This window comes from Aquarana catesbeiana, linkage group LG12, assembly GCF_042186555.1.
Source record: "Aquarana catesbeiana isolate 2022-GZ linkage group LG12, ASM4218655v1, whole genome shotgun sequence".
Lineage (NCBI taxonomy): Eukaryota > Metazoa > Chordata > Amphibia > Anura > Ranidae > Aquarana > Aquarana catesbeiana.
This window is the reverse complement of record NC_133335.1, coordinates 204905712-204926307: the sequence shown is the minus strand read 5'-3', so window position 1 is coordinate 204926307 and position 20596 is coordinate 204905712. Positions and strand designations below refer to the sequence as shown.

The window sequence follows — 20596 nt, the reverse complement described above, 5'->3', positions numbered from 1 at the left end:
TAGAAGGTTTAGACTGAAGGTGAATTAATGCTGGACAGACATCAAGGTAGAGATACATGGAAAGCCTTCCAGAGCACATGCCTGGATTGTACGAGAGCCAATCCGTGTCCCGCTACTCTGCATCTCTTCTAGTCCAAATGGGCATGATCCCAGCCCAGCTCCTGTTACCAGGATTCTTCCAGTAAGAGGCTTTACGAGTGCAATAATAAGCACGGCTTGGGGTGAAAGATGAGGTCAATGCTCCGAAAAAAAAAAAAAAAGATAACCACCAGACTCACTTGTCATTTTTGTATAAATGTTCTTTTAATGCTTGGATACAAAGAGTGGTATTTACAGCATTATAATAACAAACGTGATCCCCAAAATATGAACCTGCTGGATTGTGTCTTTGCTGGCAGGCGGAATGTGCACAGACTTAATGGCTACATACAGCTGGATGTTAAAGTGGAGCAACTGACACCAGTTTCCAGAGCGTGCCAACTACTTCCTAGCACTGTTTCAGCCATATGGAACAATTCACACAGGAGCTCAGTATAAAGTTTGCTTGGCATCACACACAACTGAAGCAGAAAACAGTGTCTGTTTTTGATCATTTAAAATTGACTGTATGTTTGTTTTTAAATCTTTTTAATCTTTTAATATCAAGTAAATATGGAATAATGCCTATAGGTGAGCAGGTGGCAATGTCCAAATGTTCTACACTCTAAAAAAAAAAAAAAAAAAACGCAACTTTTGGTAAATGGAACTTCCAGTTGAAATTTAAGCATATATAAAAGATATATATGAATGCAGTTCTGTAATCAATAATATGTCATTAACCCCTTTCCCGCTACCACCTCCTGGCCCTTTAAGAGGTTCCAAATGCTGGGAGGCAGAGGTGGGCATTCCGATCACGTGACTGCTGTGACAGCCAATCACAGTGATCGGAGAGCTCCTGATCGCAAGTATGCATCGGGAGCTTTCCGGTACCCACCGGTCTCTGTGCTGGGAGTGCACAGGGAAGAAAGATGTTTACATAGGGCTGCATATACGCGGCCACCCTGCGTTAATGCTTATGGCCAGTGGGAACAGGTTAAATTAGGTTTTTGTTTTTTTTATAAATGCAACCAGTGTAAGTGCGTGCATGTAACCTAGTATCAGCCTATTGCATTCCCTGTACAGCAGAACTGAAATGTGAGAAGCAGTACACAGAGCATGCTAATAGGAGGAGAATGAATGACAGAGAGGAGCTCACCCTTTTGCTGCCCCTGGTCCAGGATGACCTGGGCTCGGAGGAAGTGGATTAAATTATGCTGGCCTTTGGACTGAAACCATTAAATGGCAGAAAACTTACTGCAGTGCAGTCTCTTGATTGAGGGTGGTTATTGCTGCAAAAGCTAATTTTGTGGGGGTTTTTTTATTTTTACATCAGTCTATTCATTTTTATCTAATTTTTGGCTGGGGTTCTGCTTTGATGGCAGGAGGGGCCACATTCCATAGACTGCTGAATGAAGACACATCCTATCTCCTAAAAGAGACAGGACCCATCTGGTTTACTCATACTATTTAAATCATGCAGACCATGTTGTACTTATTGATTAGAAAGCCATAAAAGCGTCCTGTACTAAATATTTCTTTTAAAATTAAGATTTGATATAAATATGTAAAAAATATATAACATCGGTTTACTACTGTGTATATGTGTTGACGTTCAACAAAATTTGACCGACTTTTTTTTTCTTTCAACATTCCACGCGCCAAATTACCAAGCATTGATTGTGCGTCCCCATCCAGCTCTTTTGTACATAAAAGCCAATAAAGAAATAGAGATTTAACTGCTGCACTACCACAATACTGTTTTGCAGTCTGTTCCGTCACTATAATCTCAGCACAAAGTAACAAGAATATATATATATATGTAGATAAGGCTGCACAGACACTGAATAATTCTCACATTATAGGATAGCTATAGGACATGTAGGCTGGTGACAACCTCCTTCATTCGAGGTGTCTGTATCACTTTGGAGGAGGGGCAATGATGATATTCTTAAATCCCTTCACCCCTTTTAGACGATCACTTTCAAAATTCACCACCAGCTTTCGCAGTCCAGATAATTGAGGCATGAGGTCCATTCGTACTTTGGCGTCCTGCCCAGGCTCTACGGGACCGTCCCTGGAGTAGGAAGAAAAGAAGTTCATTAGGTTCTGTACTGCAGTTTCCAGCTGTTCCATGCAAGAAGATACAAATATCTATGATGATTTTAAAATCTGTCCAACCATATAGAGGGCCACTGAAGTATGAGTATTAAAGGGTCAATTTTTTAAACTGACATTTCATTGTTTCGGTACATGCTGAAGAATTAAACCACTATGCATTTTTTTAATATCGCTCAAGGACTGTGCTGTGCTTGAATTCTTGGGCCTGCACACCTGCGATGGCCATTGTATTTATTTTTGTTTGTTATACATTAGGAAGAATGCAATAGAAGGTGCTATTTCTGGAACTTCTGCACCCCCCCCCCTCCCGTGGCCCCCGGGCAAAAGAGGGGCAGAAGAGCCCAATGGACATTAGTATGGATTGATGGTCATGAAAAGGGAGGTCCATGCTGTTTCTGAGGCCACTTCATCATTAAGCATCAACCCAATGCTGACAGGCAACCGTCTGTGCATAATAACTTGGTTTTCATGCTTTGAATGTTGTTGCAGCAAAGCAACTCATTCAATTTCAATGAGCAATTAACAAGCCTCAGTGCATGAAAAAAAAGACCCAACTTAATCTGGCTACCTCCGCACGAATGACCTCTAATACCAAACCCTACTATGCAACATTCTCTAAGGCAATAGGACTTTGTTAATTATTCCAGCTATTTAATTTCACCTTCACCTTTGAGAGATTTTACACAACCCTGTCATATTAACCTGAAAGGACTTCTCATGTACCAGTACCACATCTGTGTTCTCTAAACAAATTCCAATCAAGGAACATTACTGTTACTCTTCAATCTCGGACTTTAACAGTACACCATGAGGTCAATCCTCTTTTCTTAAAATCACATACTTTATTTACAAATGTTTAAAACTGTGGTCTCCAAACTGCAGCCGGGGGGCAAGATGTGATCCTTAGCTTGCCTTGATATGGCCCTTGGGCACCAAAAATGGGGCACCATTTCTTTCACTGATGCCAATGATGGGGCACTATTCATTTCCCTGATATCAATGATTGGCACTATTCCTCCTCCTCCTAATACAAGGGACTATTCCTTAGACTGATATCCACAATGGAGCACCATTCCTCCCACTGGCACCAATGATAAGGCACTAATCCTTCCCCTGATACCAACAACTGGCACTATTCCGCCCACTGTTACCAATAATGAAGCATTGTATACGCCCATTGATGCCAAAGCATTTTCTACACACAGACTGGTCAAATTCTGGCCCCCAGAGAGTCTGAAGGACAGTAAACTGGCCAATTGTTTACAAAGTTTGAAGACCTCTGGTTTAAAACATGCGTAAAAACTTTCACCGGTTCAGGGAAATGTGAACAAAATGTTAATATATAAAACAAATATACAGCACTGTACATAAATTCAAGCTAGGACCCCCCAGAGATATCACTGATATACAATTTACGTGGTGTTCAAGTTGCCTCTTAGAGGGCTTGACAGGGCACTCCATCCTGTCTTCAATGTGTTTCCCAGTCACCAGTGTTTCCTCTGAACACAAATACATTCTCCAGGCCATGTATCACCAGGGTACCCATCTCTCAAGCAGACGTAGGGGCATAAGGGGGTCAAGTTCTCAGTCACCCGAGAAGGAGAAGAACAGCCCATAGGACCAAAAAGAACAGAAAATACGACGGGAGGAACAATAATCCTATGCACTACCACCCAAATCCACACTTGCTATCTTAATCATAATTGTAGATAATTCCCCAGCTTCTTATTTTTACTCCAAAGGTGTCTGGGTAAATTAATCCAGCATAGGGGAGGGGAAACAATTTGGGAGAGGGGGCAGAACCAGTCCCCTACCAAAAGGGATAGACCAAATCCTGTCACATTTGCTTTTAACGTGTGGAAGCAGGGTCCCTGGTCAACCACAGCCAGTGTCGCCACCTTCACCCTTCCTTCTTAAGCATGTTTTAAACATTTTTAAATGAAGTATGTGATTTTTAGGAAAATTGGATTGACCTAGATTTGTACCTTGAGGCCGGGTTCACACCTATGCGAATTATATGAGGGTTTCTCCGCATCCAATTCGCATAGCAGGAGAATGTGACTGGCTCCCTATGGAGCCGGTTCACATATCTCCGTTGCGGAGTGCACTGCACAGAAACGCTGTGCGTCTTTGGCTCCGTTTCAGGGCCGAATTCAGGCATAGAATCGGCCCTGATTCCTCCCTGAAACGGGGAACAGGGACGCACATCGCTCCTGTGCGATCCGCAGCGGGTTACAGTGTGAACCCGGCCTAAAAGTCTGAGATTGCAGAGTAACAGTAATGTTCCTCTATTGGAGTTTTACGCAACCCCCTACCCGCACATGACAGGCTTTCTGCTAGTGGCGTTTGAAAAGTGTTAAAAATGTCTATGACCTTTTATGGAATCTTTCCAACGCTGGAAATTACCCCACACCAGAAACATTCCAATACATGCAGATCAGACATTGCATCAGCGCCGTTATTAAATCGTTGGCTGAAGGACCCTCATTCTACAGGACTCGTTTTGCTCTATACACTGCCCTTACTAACTCAATGAGCTTGTCGAAGCTCTTATGTGTGCAGAAACAGGAGGGGGACCATGAAGAATCCTTAGACATAGCTGATTGGAACAAACTCTGGACCGCAGTAGTAAAGTGCTCACCTAACATATTAACTTAAGAAAATTTCTACAAAGTGCTTTCCTGCTGTTACCTGACCGCATCACTAAATTCCTCTCGATGCCTCTTCGGCCTGCTTTGGAGGTTTTCGTGACCATGGTACTCTAATACACATATGTTGGCACTGCCCTAAAGCCTGTCAGTTTTGGGACCAGATTGGTTAAGAACCATAACTTTATTCAGAATCCTTGAGAAGCTTTCTTACTATATAGGCCCGTCTCTGACTTCTCCAGATGTTTAAGGAAATTAGTGGATCCCTGGCCAAAGCTTGGAAGCAGCTAACCTTGTAAAGATGAAACAGTGCAGGATAGGCACTATGGTACATGAGAAACTCACTGCAATTCTTAATGGCACCCACTCCAAATTCTTTACAACATGGTCCCTTATGGCTAGAATATAATCACCATATGAACCTAGATAATTCCCTTCTAAAATTGAGCCCCCACACAAAATCAAGAGAGCCAAACCCCCTACCTTATCCCATTCTTTCTCCCCTCATTCCTACGCTGTTCTGTACAACTACTCCTTCCTTTCACTATTCATCAGCTGGAATCTTCTCAATCTACACTTTCTCCTATTCTCCTTCAAGCTGCTACTGGCAATGGGGACAAACACCATATGCTGTACAATCCTGCAACATGATAACCCTAATCTCTATGACTTTCAGTGCACATGATGTCGAGTCCCGGCTTGCCCGCTTAGTAAACAAACAGGTCAGGACTCAGACTGTTATAATCAGGGAATGTTTGATGCGTGGTTCCCGTCCAGGTCCCACAGCTGAAATGCTCCACTAGCCTAGCTGGGGTGCCATTTACATACGCTCTGGGGGGATTTAACCCCCCTGACTCCCACCTTATCTACACCTCTGTCCCAGCATATTGTACCACTCTTTTCTAAACCACAGTTGTCCTTTTAACCCACAACCATTGCTTACCTTTTCACACACCAATGTTTTCTGTGGCATTTGATATCCCCTTCCCTTTTTTAATTCCTAATATATATATACTGCTTGTTGCTTTGTAACCACATTATTGTCTTTCTGTACCATTACAGTATTCCTTTATTAATTATTGAATTTTTTTGTATGCCTTTTTAAAACGTAAAAACCAAATAAAACTATTTGTGAAAATAAAGACCTGCAATGGTTTTGTCAAAGCAGTGCACCACCACCCAGACAGGATTCACGCCTGCGCATTGTGGTGCACAATTTTTTTTACTGTATATGTGCACTGGGGTACCATTACAAATGAAAGGCAACACACATACTGTACATTAATACACTTTAAAATTCAAGTTTTAACACTCATTAAAGCAATGTAAAGGTGTGAAAGGGCTCTTAACCTTTTTTTTCCCCTGCCATTATTGATTACACATGGCTGTCACTCCCACCCCCCACAAAGCACTGCCATCAGAGCCCCTTTACAGCCACACTTACAGCTCCTTTAGCACAAGGCCATCTATAAGGCCTGCTCCCTCCACAGTAAAGCAGCAGTCCGTCAGGGGTTCTGACAAAGGGTTCTTCAGGGAAATCTCCGCCACCAGCTTCCTCTGTTGTTTAGGCTCCCCCATCACCTACCAAGAGGAAAGACAGGACAGGTTAGTACTAGACTGATCAGTGGTTACTAATGGGCCAGTTCTAACGATATGCAAAGTGTGGTAGCTTATAGGAACCTGATTTCAGTTTACTGTAACCAATCCATGAGAAATTCTTCCTGGGGCTTAGTAAGCATAAACAATGATTTCTGACTGGTTGCCATACATTCCTGCACATAAGGACTACTTACAAGTCTAGTAAGACCTTGTTGCATTGCCATTTTCAGTATGATACCCAATTTATGTTCTGTATGTGGACAAATAATGGGGATACCACCTTTGCATAAATGTGAACGAAAAGTTGTAAGCCTTATGCTTACCGAGTGGAGAAAAGATAACACTTGCACCTCTAAGGCTGGTCATACAGTATACAATTTTCTTGTACAATTTTCCTTTAGATTTACCAAAACCATATAATATGAGGTCAACCTAAACACCTTCAATTTGTATGCAATCAGACAGGCTCTTGCACTACATAGTTGGAGGTCAATTTATAGGGAATTGAACAAGAAAATTGTATAATGTATGGCCAGCTTTAGGCCCAGCTGTCTAACCAAAGCGAGTGGACTCTAGAATATGGACTTCTCTACACACTGACTCATGACCAGTGGTAATTTCGTCAACGAAAACATTTTTGTCAACAAAATTAACCTTGGTACTGGAGATTTTAGTTGACTAAAATACGACTTAAACTAAAACAATTCAGATGATTAAAATAAGACTAAAACTAAAATGGCATTTTAGTCAAAAACTATGACTAAAACTGAATCGAAAATAACACTGCTCTGCTGGACTTTTCTAAATCGGCAACACAATTCCATCCCCAGCTTTTAATAGCACATTGAGGTTTAAACATGCATTGCAATACCACATAATAATACGTAGGGGGCATCTACTAAACTGCTGAAAGAAAAAAAAAAATTAAGAAAAAGGCTTTCCTTATCTTTCTTATTATTTAATGTTAGTGCATCTGGAAAGTACTCACAGCGCTTCACTTTTTCCATATTGTGTTATGTTACAGCCTTATTCCAAAATGGATTAAATTAATTATTTTCCTCAAAATTCTACAAACAATTCCCCATAATGTAGTGAAAGAAGTTTGTTAAAATCTTTGCAAATTTTATTAAAAATAAAAAATGCAAACATCACATGTACATAAGTATTCACATCCTTTGCTCAATACTTTGTTGAAGCAAGCACCTTTGGCATCAGTTACAGCTTCAAGTCTTTTTGAGTGTGATGCTACAAGCTCGGCACACCTATTTTTGGGCATTTTTTTTCATCCTTCTTTGCAGGACCTCTCACGTGCCATCAGGTTGGATGGGGAGCATCAGTGCACGGCCATTTTCAGATCTCTCCAGAGATGTTCAATCTGGTTCAAGTCTGGCCTCTGGCAGGGCCACTCAAAGACATTCACAGAGTTGTCCCGTAGCCACTTCTTTAATATCTTGGCTGTGTGCTTAGAGTCGTTGTCCTGTTGGAAGATGATCCTTTGCCCCAGTCTGAGGTCCAGAGCGCTCTGGAGCAGGTTCTCATCAAGGATCTCTCTGTACATTGCTGCATTAATCTTTCCCTCGATCTTGACCAGTCTCTCAGTTTCTGCCGCTGAAAAAACATCCTCACAGCATGATGCTGCCACCACCATGCTTCACTGTAGGGATGGTATTGGCCAGGTGATGAGCGGTGCCTGGTTTCCTCCAGACATGACACTTGCCATTCAGGCCAAAGAGTTCAATCTTTGTTTCATTAGACCAGAGAATTTTGTTTCTCATGGTCTGAGAGTCCTTCAGGTGCCTTTTGGCAAACTCCTGGTGGGCTGTCATGTGCCTTATACTGAGGAGTGACTTCTGTCTGACCACTCTACCATACAGGCCTGATTGGAGTGGTGCATAGATGGTTGTTCTTCTGGAAGGCTCTTCTTTCTCCACAAACAAACGCTGGAGCTCTGTCAGAGTGACCATCAGGTTCTTAGTCAACTCCCTGACTATGGCCCTTTTCCCCCGATCGCTCAGTTTGGCCGGTCGGCCCCCTCTAGGAAGAGTCCTGGTGGCTCCAAAATTCTTCGATTTATGGATGATGGAGGCCACTGAGCTCATTGGGACCTTCAATGCTGCAGAAAGTTTTCTGTATCCTTCCCCAGATCTGTGCCTCGATACAATCCTGTCTCGGAGGTCTAAAGACAATTCCTTGGACTTCATGGCTTGGTTTGTGCTCTGACATGCACTGGTAACTGTGGGACCTTATATAGACAGGTGTGTGTGTGTCTTTGCAAATCAGGTCAAATCAATTGAATTCACCACAGGTGAAACATCTCGAGGATGACCTATGGAAACAGGATGCACCTAAGCTCAATTTTGAGTGTCAAGGCAAAGACTGTGAATACTTCTGTACATCTGATTTTGTCATTTTTTTATAAATTTGGGAAGATTTCAAACAAACTTCTTTCATGTTGTCATTATGGGGTATTGTTTGTAGAATTTTGAGAAAAATTATTAATTGTTAATTATTCCATACTCTTTTAGAAATAACCAGGCTGAGGTTCCAACTTTTCCCTTGTTTACTGAAGAAAGTGTGTTGTGTCTGTGTCCCCATTGTAGAGATATCCTGTCACTTCCTGTCCCAACTGGAAATTAGGGCAAATCTCCCCAGAAACAGAATACAAAATAAATCCTAATGGAGGTTCTAATCCTTCTCCGCTCTAGAGTTGAACTTTATGCAGGGATTACTGACATTTTTCTGAAAATGCCAGTTGCCTGACTAAGTCTGGATTCAATATTTTTTGAATCATTGCCTCAGAAAAAGAATGCAGCGAGGAAAATCAAACTCCTATACCTACTGTATATACGTATTTTAGGTAAGTGACACAAAATGCACCAAGCTGCAGGATCAGTATGAAAGCCAGATAACTAGCACTTTTACAGTCAGAAGTCAGTGAAAGTAATCTCTATGTTTTTATCAAAACACATTTCCTTTAACTCGTACTGTGTTGGTGCATTATGGAAGCAATTCACTGTGGAACGAAATGTTACATCTGAACATTTTTTACAAGCCAGAATCTCTGAGTAAGAACTGTTAATCTAGGATGGTTTCCAGGGAATAACGCAGGTGCATTGCAGACAGAACATTTGACTTGAACAATATCTACCTCTGTTTGACATTTAGAATACATACAGTATATAAATAAAAACTTCACTGCGCTTGGGTTTTTGTAACAGAGGACAGCAGCTAGAATAAATTGTGGGTAACAATCAAAATAAGAGAATGCAGTGCTAATAAAAGTCCATTCAGAAATAATATCCACAATTTCCAGGGAGCACCTAAGGTGTGCAACGGAGATAGATCTACAGGTGAAATGACAATCCTCCAACAACAACACAGCAAAACGGGCCCCTTACTCCTAGAAGTGGACCACTAAATTATAGGTGGTCTAGTTGGGCTCAAACATTCATCAGCCTTGCTCCTGTTCACCATAGACGCCACAAAATGGTTCAAATCATGTTGTCCCCTCTGAGAGCGTCTCCCCACAGGTGCCCCTGATGACGTCTGGTATGACGAAACACATCCAGTGGAGCCTGGATACATGACAATTGCTGCACTCGTGGACCGCAACCACCTTGCTGGTTGGAAACTACTAGAGAAATGTACATGACATGCTTGTATATTACTGCTAATGTGTGAGTATAACTGAAATGTTTTAATACCTAAGTGCTTTTACATACTACACTATGAGACAGTCTTTGTCCTCATTCTGGCACATCTAACCTGTGAAAAGATGCTCTCAGAGGAACAACAGGATTTGAACAATTTTGTGCAGTGTATGGTGAACCAGACCAAAGCTGATGAGTCTTTGAGCGCTACTTACCCACTAGGAGTGGTTCACTCCTAAGGGTAAGAGGCCAAGTTTGCTGTGGTGTTGGATTGTCATTTCACCTGCAGATCTATCTCCGTTGCACACCTTCGGTGCTCCCTGGGAATTGTGGATTTTACTTTTGAATTGACTTTTATTAGCGCCGCATTCTCTAATGAATACATACAGTATAGCACAGGGGTCTTCAAACTACGGCCCTCCAGTTGTTCAGGAACTACATTTTCCATCATGCCTAGTCCTGTCTGTGAATGTCAGAGTTTTACAATGCCTCATGGGATGTGTAGTTCTATCCATGTTACAAAACACCAGTAAATGCTGGTTAAAAAACACCAATACAGCTATGTATTTACTAAATATTCCTTAAAGCATTGTATTGTTGTCCTTTGAGATACCCACTTTCCCCAAAATCCCCCTAAAGTCTTTCCCAGCATCCTCTTAAGTCTCTTCCACACTGGCAGCTGGATGGTGGGTGGGAGCCGCCTAGGGTTGCCACCTCATCCCTTTAAACCTGAACACATATGAATTACACATGAAGATAATTTAAAGCAGATAAGCCACCAAGTGAGTTTCATTACCACCTTAATCAACCACAGAACCTGTGTAATTAATATGTGTTTGGTTTTAAAGGGATGAGGTGGCAACCCTGGACTAGCCTGGAATTCTAACATTACGGCTGGACTGAGCTGTACACATGCTGCAGAGTTTGACAGGCGGTGCCACCCATTGAGATCAATGGAGCCACACCATAACCACAAGCCAAATGCTTGGCTTGCATGTGGCTGCAAAAAATGAAAAATTGCTGTTGGGCAAGCAAAGAAATGAAAAACAGGCAGCAGTAGCACCTCCTGAACACCTACCAGCCACTTGTAGACACCACCTAAAAAACAATCAACTGTGGACCACTTTTCAGTGGGCGGAAACCTTTAAAACCAAACACATATTAATTACACAGGTTCTGTGGTTGATTAGGTTGGTAATGAAACTCACTTGGTGCCTTATCTGCATTTAATTAGCCTCAGAACCTGTGTAATTCTTATGTGTTTGGGTTTAAAGGGATGAGGTGGCAACCCTAGGCGATTCCCACCATCCAGCTACCAGTGTGGAAGAGACTTAAGAGGATGCAGGGGGAGACTTTAGGGTGATGCTGGGGAAAGGGGGGTACCTCAAAGGACAACAACACAATGCTTTAATTAATATTTAGTAAATACATAGCTGTATTGGTGTTTTTCTAACATGGATAGAATGTATTGTGCTATACTGTGTCTATTTAGAAGAGAATGCAGCGCTAATAAAAGTCAATTCAAAAGTAAAATCCACAATTCCCAGGGAGCACCGAAGTTGTGCAACGGAGATAGATCTGCAGGTGAAATGACAATCCTTCACCAACACCACAGCAAACTGGGCCTCTTACCCTTAGGAGTGGACCACTAATTTATAGGTAAACTAGTAGCGCTCAAAGACTCATCTGCCTTGCTCCTGTTCACCATAGACTGCACCAAAAAAAAATGGTTCAAATCATGTTGTTCCTCTGAAAAAGCCCTTAAAGTTCTATACTAAGGTATCCATACTCCCAGCAATCCTGGAGGTGGTGGGGCAAGGAGGTCACCCTGCTATTTTGCTGAATTGCAGAAGAGAAATGTCACCAGTCTGGCTTTTCTATCTGGTAGGGCTGTGTAAATTTTAGGACTGGTTGGAAACACATTACAAGTTCTTTGACAGATTAAAAAAACAAAACAAAAAAAAAACTCATATATCTGTGTTTCAGCTTTATTTTAGCTATTTGCCAGCTTGAAGCTTCACACATGCTGAATCATTATTTAAATAACCTTCTGCCTCCGTATTACACATGCCATTAGATCTCAGGGAACCAGTGTGAGAAATGAGGCAATACCACAGTTACATGGATCTGTCGAGTTTACTCAACAAAACTTTGGAGCCTGCTCAATTGGCTCCCTGCTGACAACCTACTCAGCTTGATTTGGGTCAGTTACACTGGCAGGTGATGTAATGAGTGAGCAGGATGCCTCTGAACACATGTATTATTCATGCCTCCTCTGAAAAGGAAACAAGACTGCCCAGTAAGGCCAAGAGGTCCTGACATTTCATCAACCAGAAGCTACACGCTGAAGTACATTACTGGACTTTGTGCTTCATATAACTCTACTCAATGGCCACCAGCGACCTGCCACGTAGATTTATACTGGATTTCGTTTCCGTTATGTAAGGTCTGATTAGATGCAGAACTTTCTTAAAGGGTAAGTACACTTTCAAAGTACACTCACTTTTTTGGCACCCACAGCTTTAATTATGTTTGTTCCCAAAAAATCCCAGGAGATGCTCTATAGAAGCCTATGGGGTTCAATTGCGCAAGCCTGGACTATGGAAAGGATATCCATGCCGAAGAATGTAGAGATTGCAGTGGGCTGCCACTTCAAAAGCCCCGTCGGTATGGAGTTGTTGGGTGGCAAAGTGGGTTACCTAAGGCTGGGGGAGCCAAGAAAGCAAGGCATACCACCTACTGCTCTTTTAGGCTACATTTCTACTAGTGCGACTTGTCATGCGACCCGGGACTGCAAAGTCGCATGACAAGTTGTACCTCCATGATTTCCAATGAGTACAGTTCATATCTGTGTGACTTCAAAGTAGTCCCTGCACTACTTTGATGCGACTTGAGGTCCTTAGACCTCAAGAATAAACAGGCATTGCTTCAAGTCACATCAAAATGGTGGCAAAATCGCGTGACTTTCAGGTCACAATAGTGGAAACCTAGGCTAAAGCAAATCTTTTTAACATACACCTTATATAAGCAACCTGGAAATTAATATGTTAAAGAAAAAGGAGAGTCCCCTGAGTGTATATCTGTGTGTGCCTTTGTTCAAATAAACAGTTCATGTTCCAGCTTTGCAGCCAAACGAGTCCTGCCTAGTTCTTGGTTGTAATGTGTGGCTATGATATCTAATATCTATATTCAGACTGGAGAAGCGGTATATGACGGAAGCATAGTGTTACCACCTCATCCCTTTAAAACTGAACACATATTAATTACACAGGTTCTGAGGCTAATTGAATGCAGGTAAGGCACGAAGTGAATTTAATTACCACCTTAATCGGCCACAGAACCTGTGTAATTAATATGTGTTCGGTTTTAAAGGGATGAGGTGGCAACCCTACGGAAGCACTCAAGAGGAGTGTGGAACGTCCAGTTACAGACCTCAAGAATACACAGGCATTGCTTCAAGTTGCATCAAAATCGCTGCAAAATCGTGTGACTTTCAGGTCGCAACAGTGGAAACCTAGGCTAAAGCAAACCTTTTTTAACATATATCTTCTATAAGCAACCTGGAAATTATGTTAACGAAAAAGAAGAGCATAAACCCCTTCTATCAAATCTTAAATAGCTACAACATCATTGGTAAGTTGTTCAGTCATGATCACAGCATTGCAAATCTTCCATTCATAAACATACAACTAACAGACAATGTAGCTTTTTTTCATTCATTGTTATTTGATTTACACTGCCACAAATTAGCCTTCTTCTAAAGACAGGTATTTAAAGTTAAAGAACCAGTCCGGAATGGGCATTTGTAAGAATCTGAATTTCCACGCTTAAAGTGTTATTAAACCCAGGACCCTGCATTCACTATATCTGGTCTCCCACAGTACACCAAACATGGAAATGCAATTATTTTAGTAAATATAAACTTCTAAATAACTTTTCTCATCAACAGTATATAGCAGTCTTGTTACTTCTATCAGGGTCTGGTTAAAGCTTGTAGGAAGAGTTTTCATTATCCTATGATTGTCCTATGAGGCTGCAGGACCCCTGACCCTCTGTCTGGACAGTGCTGATTGGCCCTGTGCTGATCACATGCACTCTCCCAAGAAAGAAAAAAAAAACTCACTAGCAATACACACCAAACTGAACATATGCAGAGTTCCCCCCAAGGCTCTGTTCTATCATGAGATAGATTGAGGACTGTGGAAGAAGGGGAGGATCAGAGAAGACCAGATCAAACAGCCTTTTTACACAATGCGGAGGATTAACCCCTTAGGTTCCACACTGAGTATAACAAGCATGTGTTACTGCATATACAGACTGATTTTACTGTTGTGGGTTTAGAAAACACTTTAAAGCCCATTTGAACTTTGTTTAAAGGATAAGTTCACCTTTAAAATAAATAAATGCACATCTTTTTGCAGGTAAAAAACATGTGCATTTATTATTATTTTTTTATTAGGAGCCTGTAAAGCATTGCACCTGTGATCAGCAGATCACAGGTGCAATCTCAGGCTCCAGGAGACTGTCAGTGTAGCTGTAGTGTCTGCCGAAGAGCACCCTGGTAGTTCATTGTAAACTACAAGCAGTCAGCTGCAATGCATGATGATAGTTGTAGTTCTCCCATTGACAGAATTTTTAAAATCCTGACAGCGGGTGCGGGGAGAAGGTCCCCTGCCTGCTGCCACAACCGTTACACTCTAAATATGGGTGTAAAATGTTACTAAAGGTGAACTAATCCTTTAAATCAGCTAAATACATTCTAGATGCATAAAAAAGGAGTGTCAAGCCAGTCGTTTGTTTTTTTTTTTTTAAGTAACCACAACCCGAGTAGAAAGCCTGTTCACCGCCAGCATGCTGTAGAGAAGAATCTTTGCTTTCTGCATGGAAGCAGTGATCTCTCTGCAGGTCTAATGCACCCTCTGCTGAGTCAACACCAAAGCTCTTCAATCAGCAGGGAACATACAATTTGCCAATTGCACAGTTATAGTTGACTCGGGATGTTTTGGACCTCTGTAGAGAGACCACTGCTTCCACACAGAGAGCAAGGGTCCCACTCTGTAGCACGCTGGCAGGCTACAGGCTTTTCTACTCAGGTTGTGGCTGCTTTCTTGGAATATATTCAGCTAAACTGAAAGTTTAATTGAGCCAAAAGTTATACTGCAGCCTCACCTCTCAGGAATGGGATGTATGCTGTTATTCACTGTTCTCTGCCTGTCAGAGCAATCTCCCAGTGTCAGGCTGTAAGGCCCCCATAGAGGCTGTCCTATACCCAGCCTAGGTCTGTCTTCACATAACGTCCCATAATTTAAACACTGAGATTGCTGATTGGCAAACTCCAGATAACCCTAATCCATGTTGTCATGAAAAACTGTTTCATGCAGTCATTAGAATACATGCACCAAACAATATACACATTTTTTTTTTTTTTTTGATCACATATTCAGGATCCGTTATGTCTTATAACTGCACTATAAATTTACTGTATAATGTAGAGTTATTGGGCACAGCAGTTTATTTTGTGCAATGCATACAGCATATGCGGCAAGTATCCCACAATGCCAGCATGCCTCTGGCTAGAATTACAAATGCAACAGTAAAAATAAATAATAAAACTAAAAGCTCTATTATAAAAAAATAAAACAAACATAAAGCTAATGCCCTGTACACACAGTCGGATTTTCCGATGGAAAATGTGTGATAGGACCTTGTTGTCGGAAATTCCGACCGTGTGTGGGCTCCATCGGACATTTTCCATAGGAATTTCCGACACACAAAGTTTGAGAGCTTTCTATAAAATTTTACGACAACAAAATCCGTTGTCGGAAATTCCGATCGTGTGTACACAAATCCGACGGACAAAGTGCCACGCATGCTCAGAATAAATTAAGAGATGAAAGCTATTGGCTACTGCCCCGTTTATAGTCCCGACGTACGTGTTTTACGTCACCGCGTTTAGAACGATCGGATTTTCCGACAACTTTGTGTGACCGTGTGTATGCAAGACAAGTTTGAGCCAACATCCGTCGGAAAAAATCCTAGGATTTTGTTGTCGGAATGTCCAAACAAAGTCCGACTGTGTGTACAGGGCATAAGTGTAAATGTTTGCTCTTGTGGAATGCCATTATACAAATAAAAAGCAGCACAAACGTAATACAAATAATACAAACAATAAAGCATACAACAGTAAAAATAAATATAATAAAACTAAAAGCTCTATAAAAAAAGAATAAAAACAAACATATAAAGCTAAGTGTAAATGTTTGCTCTTGTGGAATGCCATTATACAAATAAAAAGCAGCACAAAAATAATACAAACAATAAAGCATACGTGTACTTTTACAGCAGTATTAGTTGTGAAGATATATATATATTTATAGTTCAATAAGCAGAGTCAAGCTGGGGCGGTGGCACAGGAAGCTCCATAGCCACAGGATCAGCAAGGAGTTGTCACCCTACTAGAAGCATGCAGGGGTCTATGAATGACAAGAGTGACGGAACGAAAATTCTAATATGTGTATTGAACCATTGAAGTCAACATTCTGCATTGAAGCCCCATCACAGAATTCAGCCACTATGACGCGTCATAAATATTATAGTGGCAGACCGGGTCACACATAAATATGGGTCAATGTGCCTCACAAACCATACCGGGATCCTACACCTGTTTGTACCTTCAGGCTCTTATGAAAAGGGTAGGTAGGCATAGCTCCCAACTGTCCCTGACTTCGAGGGACTGTCCCTGATTTGGAGCAATGTCCCTCTGTCCCTCATTCCTCATTTGTCCCTCATTTTGGTCTGATCTATATAGTTGTATATAAAATGCACTTTTTATCTATCAAAAAGTGTTTCCCAGTGCTAAACCTTTCATCCAATTTCTAAATTACTGCATTTGTAAATTTTAAAAGCCAATATAAAGACATAGTAGTGGTAAAAAAAACCTTTGTGGATTTAATTAACCTTTTTTTTTTTTGTTTGGTTAATTCTCCTTTAGGGGGGCGTGACAGGGGGTGTGTCCTATGCCTACATACATTTGCTAGTAGGTGCCCCTCATTCCCATCTCAAAATGTTGGGAGGTATGGGTAGGTATTTAGGTAGATCTCACTTACCCGCACTTTGATGTCAGGGTTCTTGATATGAATGTCCCTCATAGCAAGGATCATATCATTATTGGAAAGATCCTGAAGAAGAGCCATCAATTTGATCAGATTGCCGTCTGTCATACTGCTGCTGTATTTCTCATAGAGGATCTGCAGAGGTATGGCCTGCTCTGTAAGAATAGAAATGACACTTAAAATGTGCTGGTTTTTGGCAAAAGAAAAAAAAAAAACAAATATAATAATCCACAAAAAACTCCTGATTCTTTGAGGCAGAATAATCAGACTGATTTCAACTACGACACCAAATATTTGATGATCACTAAAGAAGCATTTTGTTTGCACTTCAAATCAAGTGCATTGATTTGCAGAGGTCAAATATTTCCAAAACTTAGAATTATTCCTGTAAATGAGAAACATTTAGCAAGCATGATAATAAAGGGAAGCTTTCACTGCTGCAGACTGACACTGATCACTAGTAGCACATAATGGGTAATAAGGACACTGAGGGTAACAATGCAAAGCATGATTTATAATAGTAGCACAACTGATCTGAGCAATACTGGGATCAATGAAGTAATCACACATGACAAAACTCTGCGGGGTCACAGGCTAAGGTCTAAAGCTCTGCAAATGATTAAACAGTACAATAATATGTATAGTGCACATAAACCCAACTATAAATAAATATAAAGACGATATCCAATAATCCAAAAATGTGCTACATAACCATTTGCTAATGTTCCTTCCTCTATGAGAAGAGGTATAATTCAAATATACACACAGTAATGATAAAAATATAACTAGAAAAGCTATAATTTCTGGGGAAATTGTGTGAAGTGTTCTTGCCTCCACCTACAGTAGTCTACAAGTGGAGTGGCTTGAGTAACAGTTGTGTGGTTGGAGTGGCGCGAGTAACTGTGAAAAGTGTTAAAAAGCTTAATATTTTAAAAAGTATAAATAGTAGTAAAAAAGTTGAAGAAGTCCCATCATTAGCTGAAAGAGCTGAACATTTAAAAAAAAAATGATTTTTTTTTTTCTAAAAAGATTTTTTTTTTTTCAAAAAATTTTTTTTTTTTCAATTTTTTTTTTTTCATGGGGGTGGTCATAATATTTTGGCTGATCATGTTGTGGTCATAATGTTTTGGCTGATAATGGGATGGTCATAAAGTATTTGGCTGATCATGGGGTGGTCATAATGTTTTGGCTGATCATGGGGGGGGTCATAATGTTTTGTCTGATCATGGGGGGGGGTCATAATGTTTTTGCTGATCATGGGGGAGGTCATAATGTTTTTGCTGATCATGGGGGAGGTCATAATGTTTTTCCTGATCATGGGGGGGTCATAATGTTTTGGCTGATCATGGGGGGGGGGGGGTCATAATGTTTTGGCTGATCATGGGGTTGTCAGCTCTTGTCACTTCCCACTCTAGTTTTGAACATTTCGCCATTCATTCCTATGGGACCAATTTCGCCACAAAAATGACGATATTTTGTGAACCATTCGGCGAAACGTTCCACAAAGTAATAGCACACCAATCGGGAACAATCCGCACGTTTTGGTGTATTACTGTCTATGTAGTGTAAAAGCTGTGGGAGGAGTTAGGGTGGTAAATTTGGCTATAATAAGAATAATATATATGTGAGATAACAGTAATTAAGTGTTCTTGCATAGCAAGACCACTTACTGTTATCTCACATATATATTATTCTTATTAGCCAAATTTACCACCCTAACTCCTCCCACAGTTTTTACACTACATAGACAAGTAATATACCGAAACGTGCGGATTGTTCCCGATTGGTGTGCTATTACTTTGTGGAACGTTTCGCCGAATGGTTCACGAAATATCGTCGTTTTTGCTGCAAAATTGGTCCCATAGGAATGAATGGGGAAACTAGAGTGGGAGATGACAAAAGCTGGAAAATCAGAACATGATTTCTAAACTGCCGCCACTCCCTCATTTTCAAGCCCACCTACACAAATCTTATATCAAAACGTTCAGCTATCCCTGCTGCCACTAAACATGTCCACGGCTAAGCCATAGTCCTGATAGTTTTCACAATATGACCATTTGTTTGCAACTCACGCCGTCCATTGACATTCATTGAAACTACACTCTAGCCCCCTCCAAATTTGAAGGGCAATTTCTAAACTGCGACTGTGCCTTCATTTTTAATATTTCAGAGACATACTATACATCAAAATCTAGGTCTGGGTCTTGTGATTCTCACAATATAAAGATCTTCGCTGTAGGATGTATAGTTTTTAAAATACGGCCATTTGTTTAGAGGTCATTTCAGGAAATTTTAGCCATTAATCAGAGTGTACTGTTAGTGTTTGTTTTGTTGCCATGGTTACCAAAGCTTCTGTTATACACAGGGGGGAAGGTGGCTGGAGCATCTCAGCTCTGATTACAGAGCCTGGGGGAGGGGACAGACACACCATGTACTGATTTATAATAGAGGAATATGATGGGGCAGTTTTGATGGGGTAATTCTGATGGGGCAGTTTTGATGAAGCAGTATTTGGGAAGCATAAACAGGGCATGAGCGTTGCTAGGAAACAGTGGTTGTAAACACAAGATGCTGAGACACCCCAAATGCATGTGACTTCATCTGCTAGACTTGATAATGCTTGTAGACTCCTCCCACAGTTTTCACACTACAGAGACAAATAATATACCGAAACGAGCGGATTGTTCCCGATTGGTGTGTTATTACTTTGTGGAATGTTTTGCCGAATGGTCCACGAAATGACGTTTTTGCGGCGAAATTGGTCCCATAGGAATGAATGGCGAAATGTTCAAAACTAGAGTGGGAAGTGACAAAAGCTGACAACCCCATGATCAGCCAAAACATTATGACCACCCCATGATCAGCCAAAACATTATGACCGCCCCATGTAAAAAAAAAAATATTTTTGAAAAAAAAAAATAATTTTTGAAAAAAGTAAAAAAATAATTTTTGAAAAAAAAAAAATCATTTTTGAAAAAAAAAAAATATTTTTGAAAAAAAAAATATTTTTGAAAAAAAAAAATATTTTTGAAAAAAAAATTACTTTTAAAAAAAAAATTATTTTTGAAAAATAAATATATTTGAAAAAAAAAAATATTTTTGAAAAAAAAAAATTATTTTTGAAAAAAAAATTACTTTAAAAAAAATAATAATTTCGAAAAAAAAATTATTTTTGAAAAAAAAAAATTACCTTTGAAAAAAAAAATTACCTTTGAAAAAAAAATTACTTTTGAAAAAAAAAATCATTTTTGAAGAAAAAAAATTCATTTTTGAAAAAAAAAATTACTTTTGAAAAAAATGTTCAGCTCTTTCAGCGAATGATGGAACTTTTTTACTACTATTTATACTTTTTAAAATATTAAGCTTTTTAACACTTTTCACAGTTACTCAA

The 20596-nt window shown here is 40.4% G+C and overlaps 1 protein-coding gene across 1 annotated transcript in view; it reads right to left on the bottom strand.

Annotated features, from left to right (window-relative positions):
• Positions 1 to 284: 284 nt before the first annotated feature.
• TGM2 (transglutaminase 2) overlaps positions 285 to 20596 on the bottom strand; it is a 118166-nt gene continuing 97854 nt past the window's right edge. The window contains exons 11-13 of the mRNA XM_073606538.1: positions 17200 to 17360; positions 6289 to 6425; positions 285 to 2152 (exon numbers count right to left, since the gene is read on the bottom strand). Of these exons, the coding sequence (XP_073462639.1) occupies positions 1996 to 2152; positions 6289 to 6425; positions 17200 to 17360 (455 nt within the window). The 3' untranslated portion in view covers positions 285 to 1995. The remainder of the gene's footprint in view (positions 2153 to 6288; positions 6426 to 17199; positions 17361 to 20596) is intronic.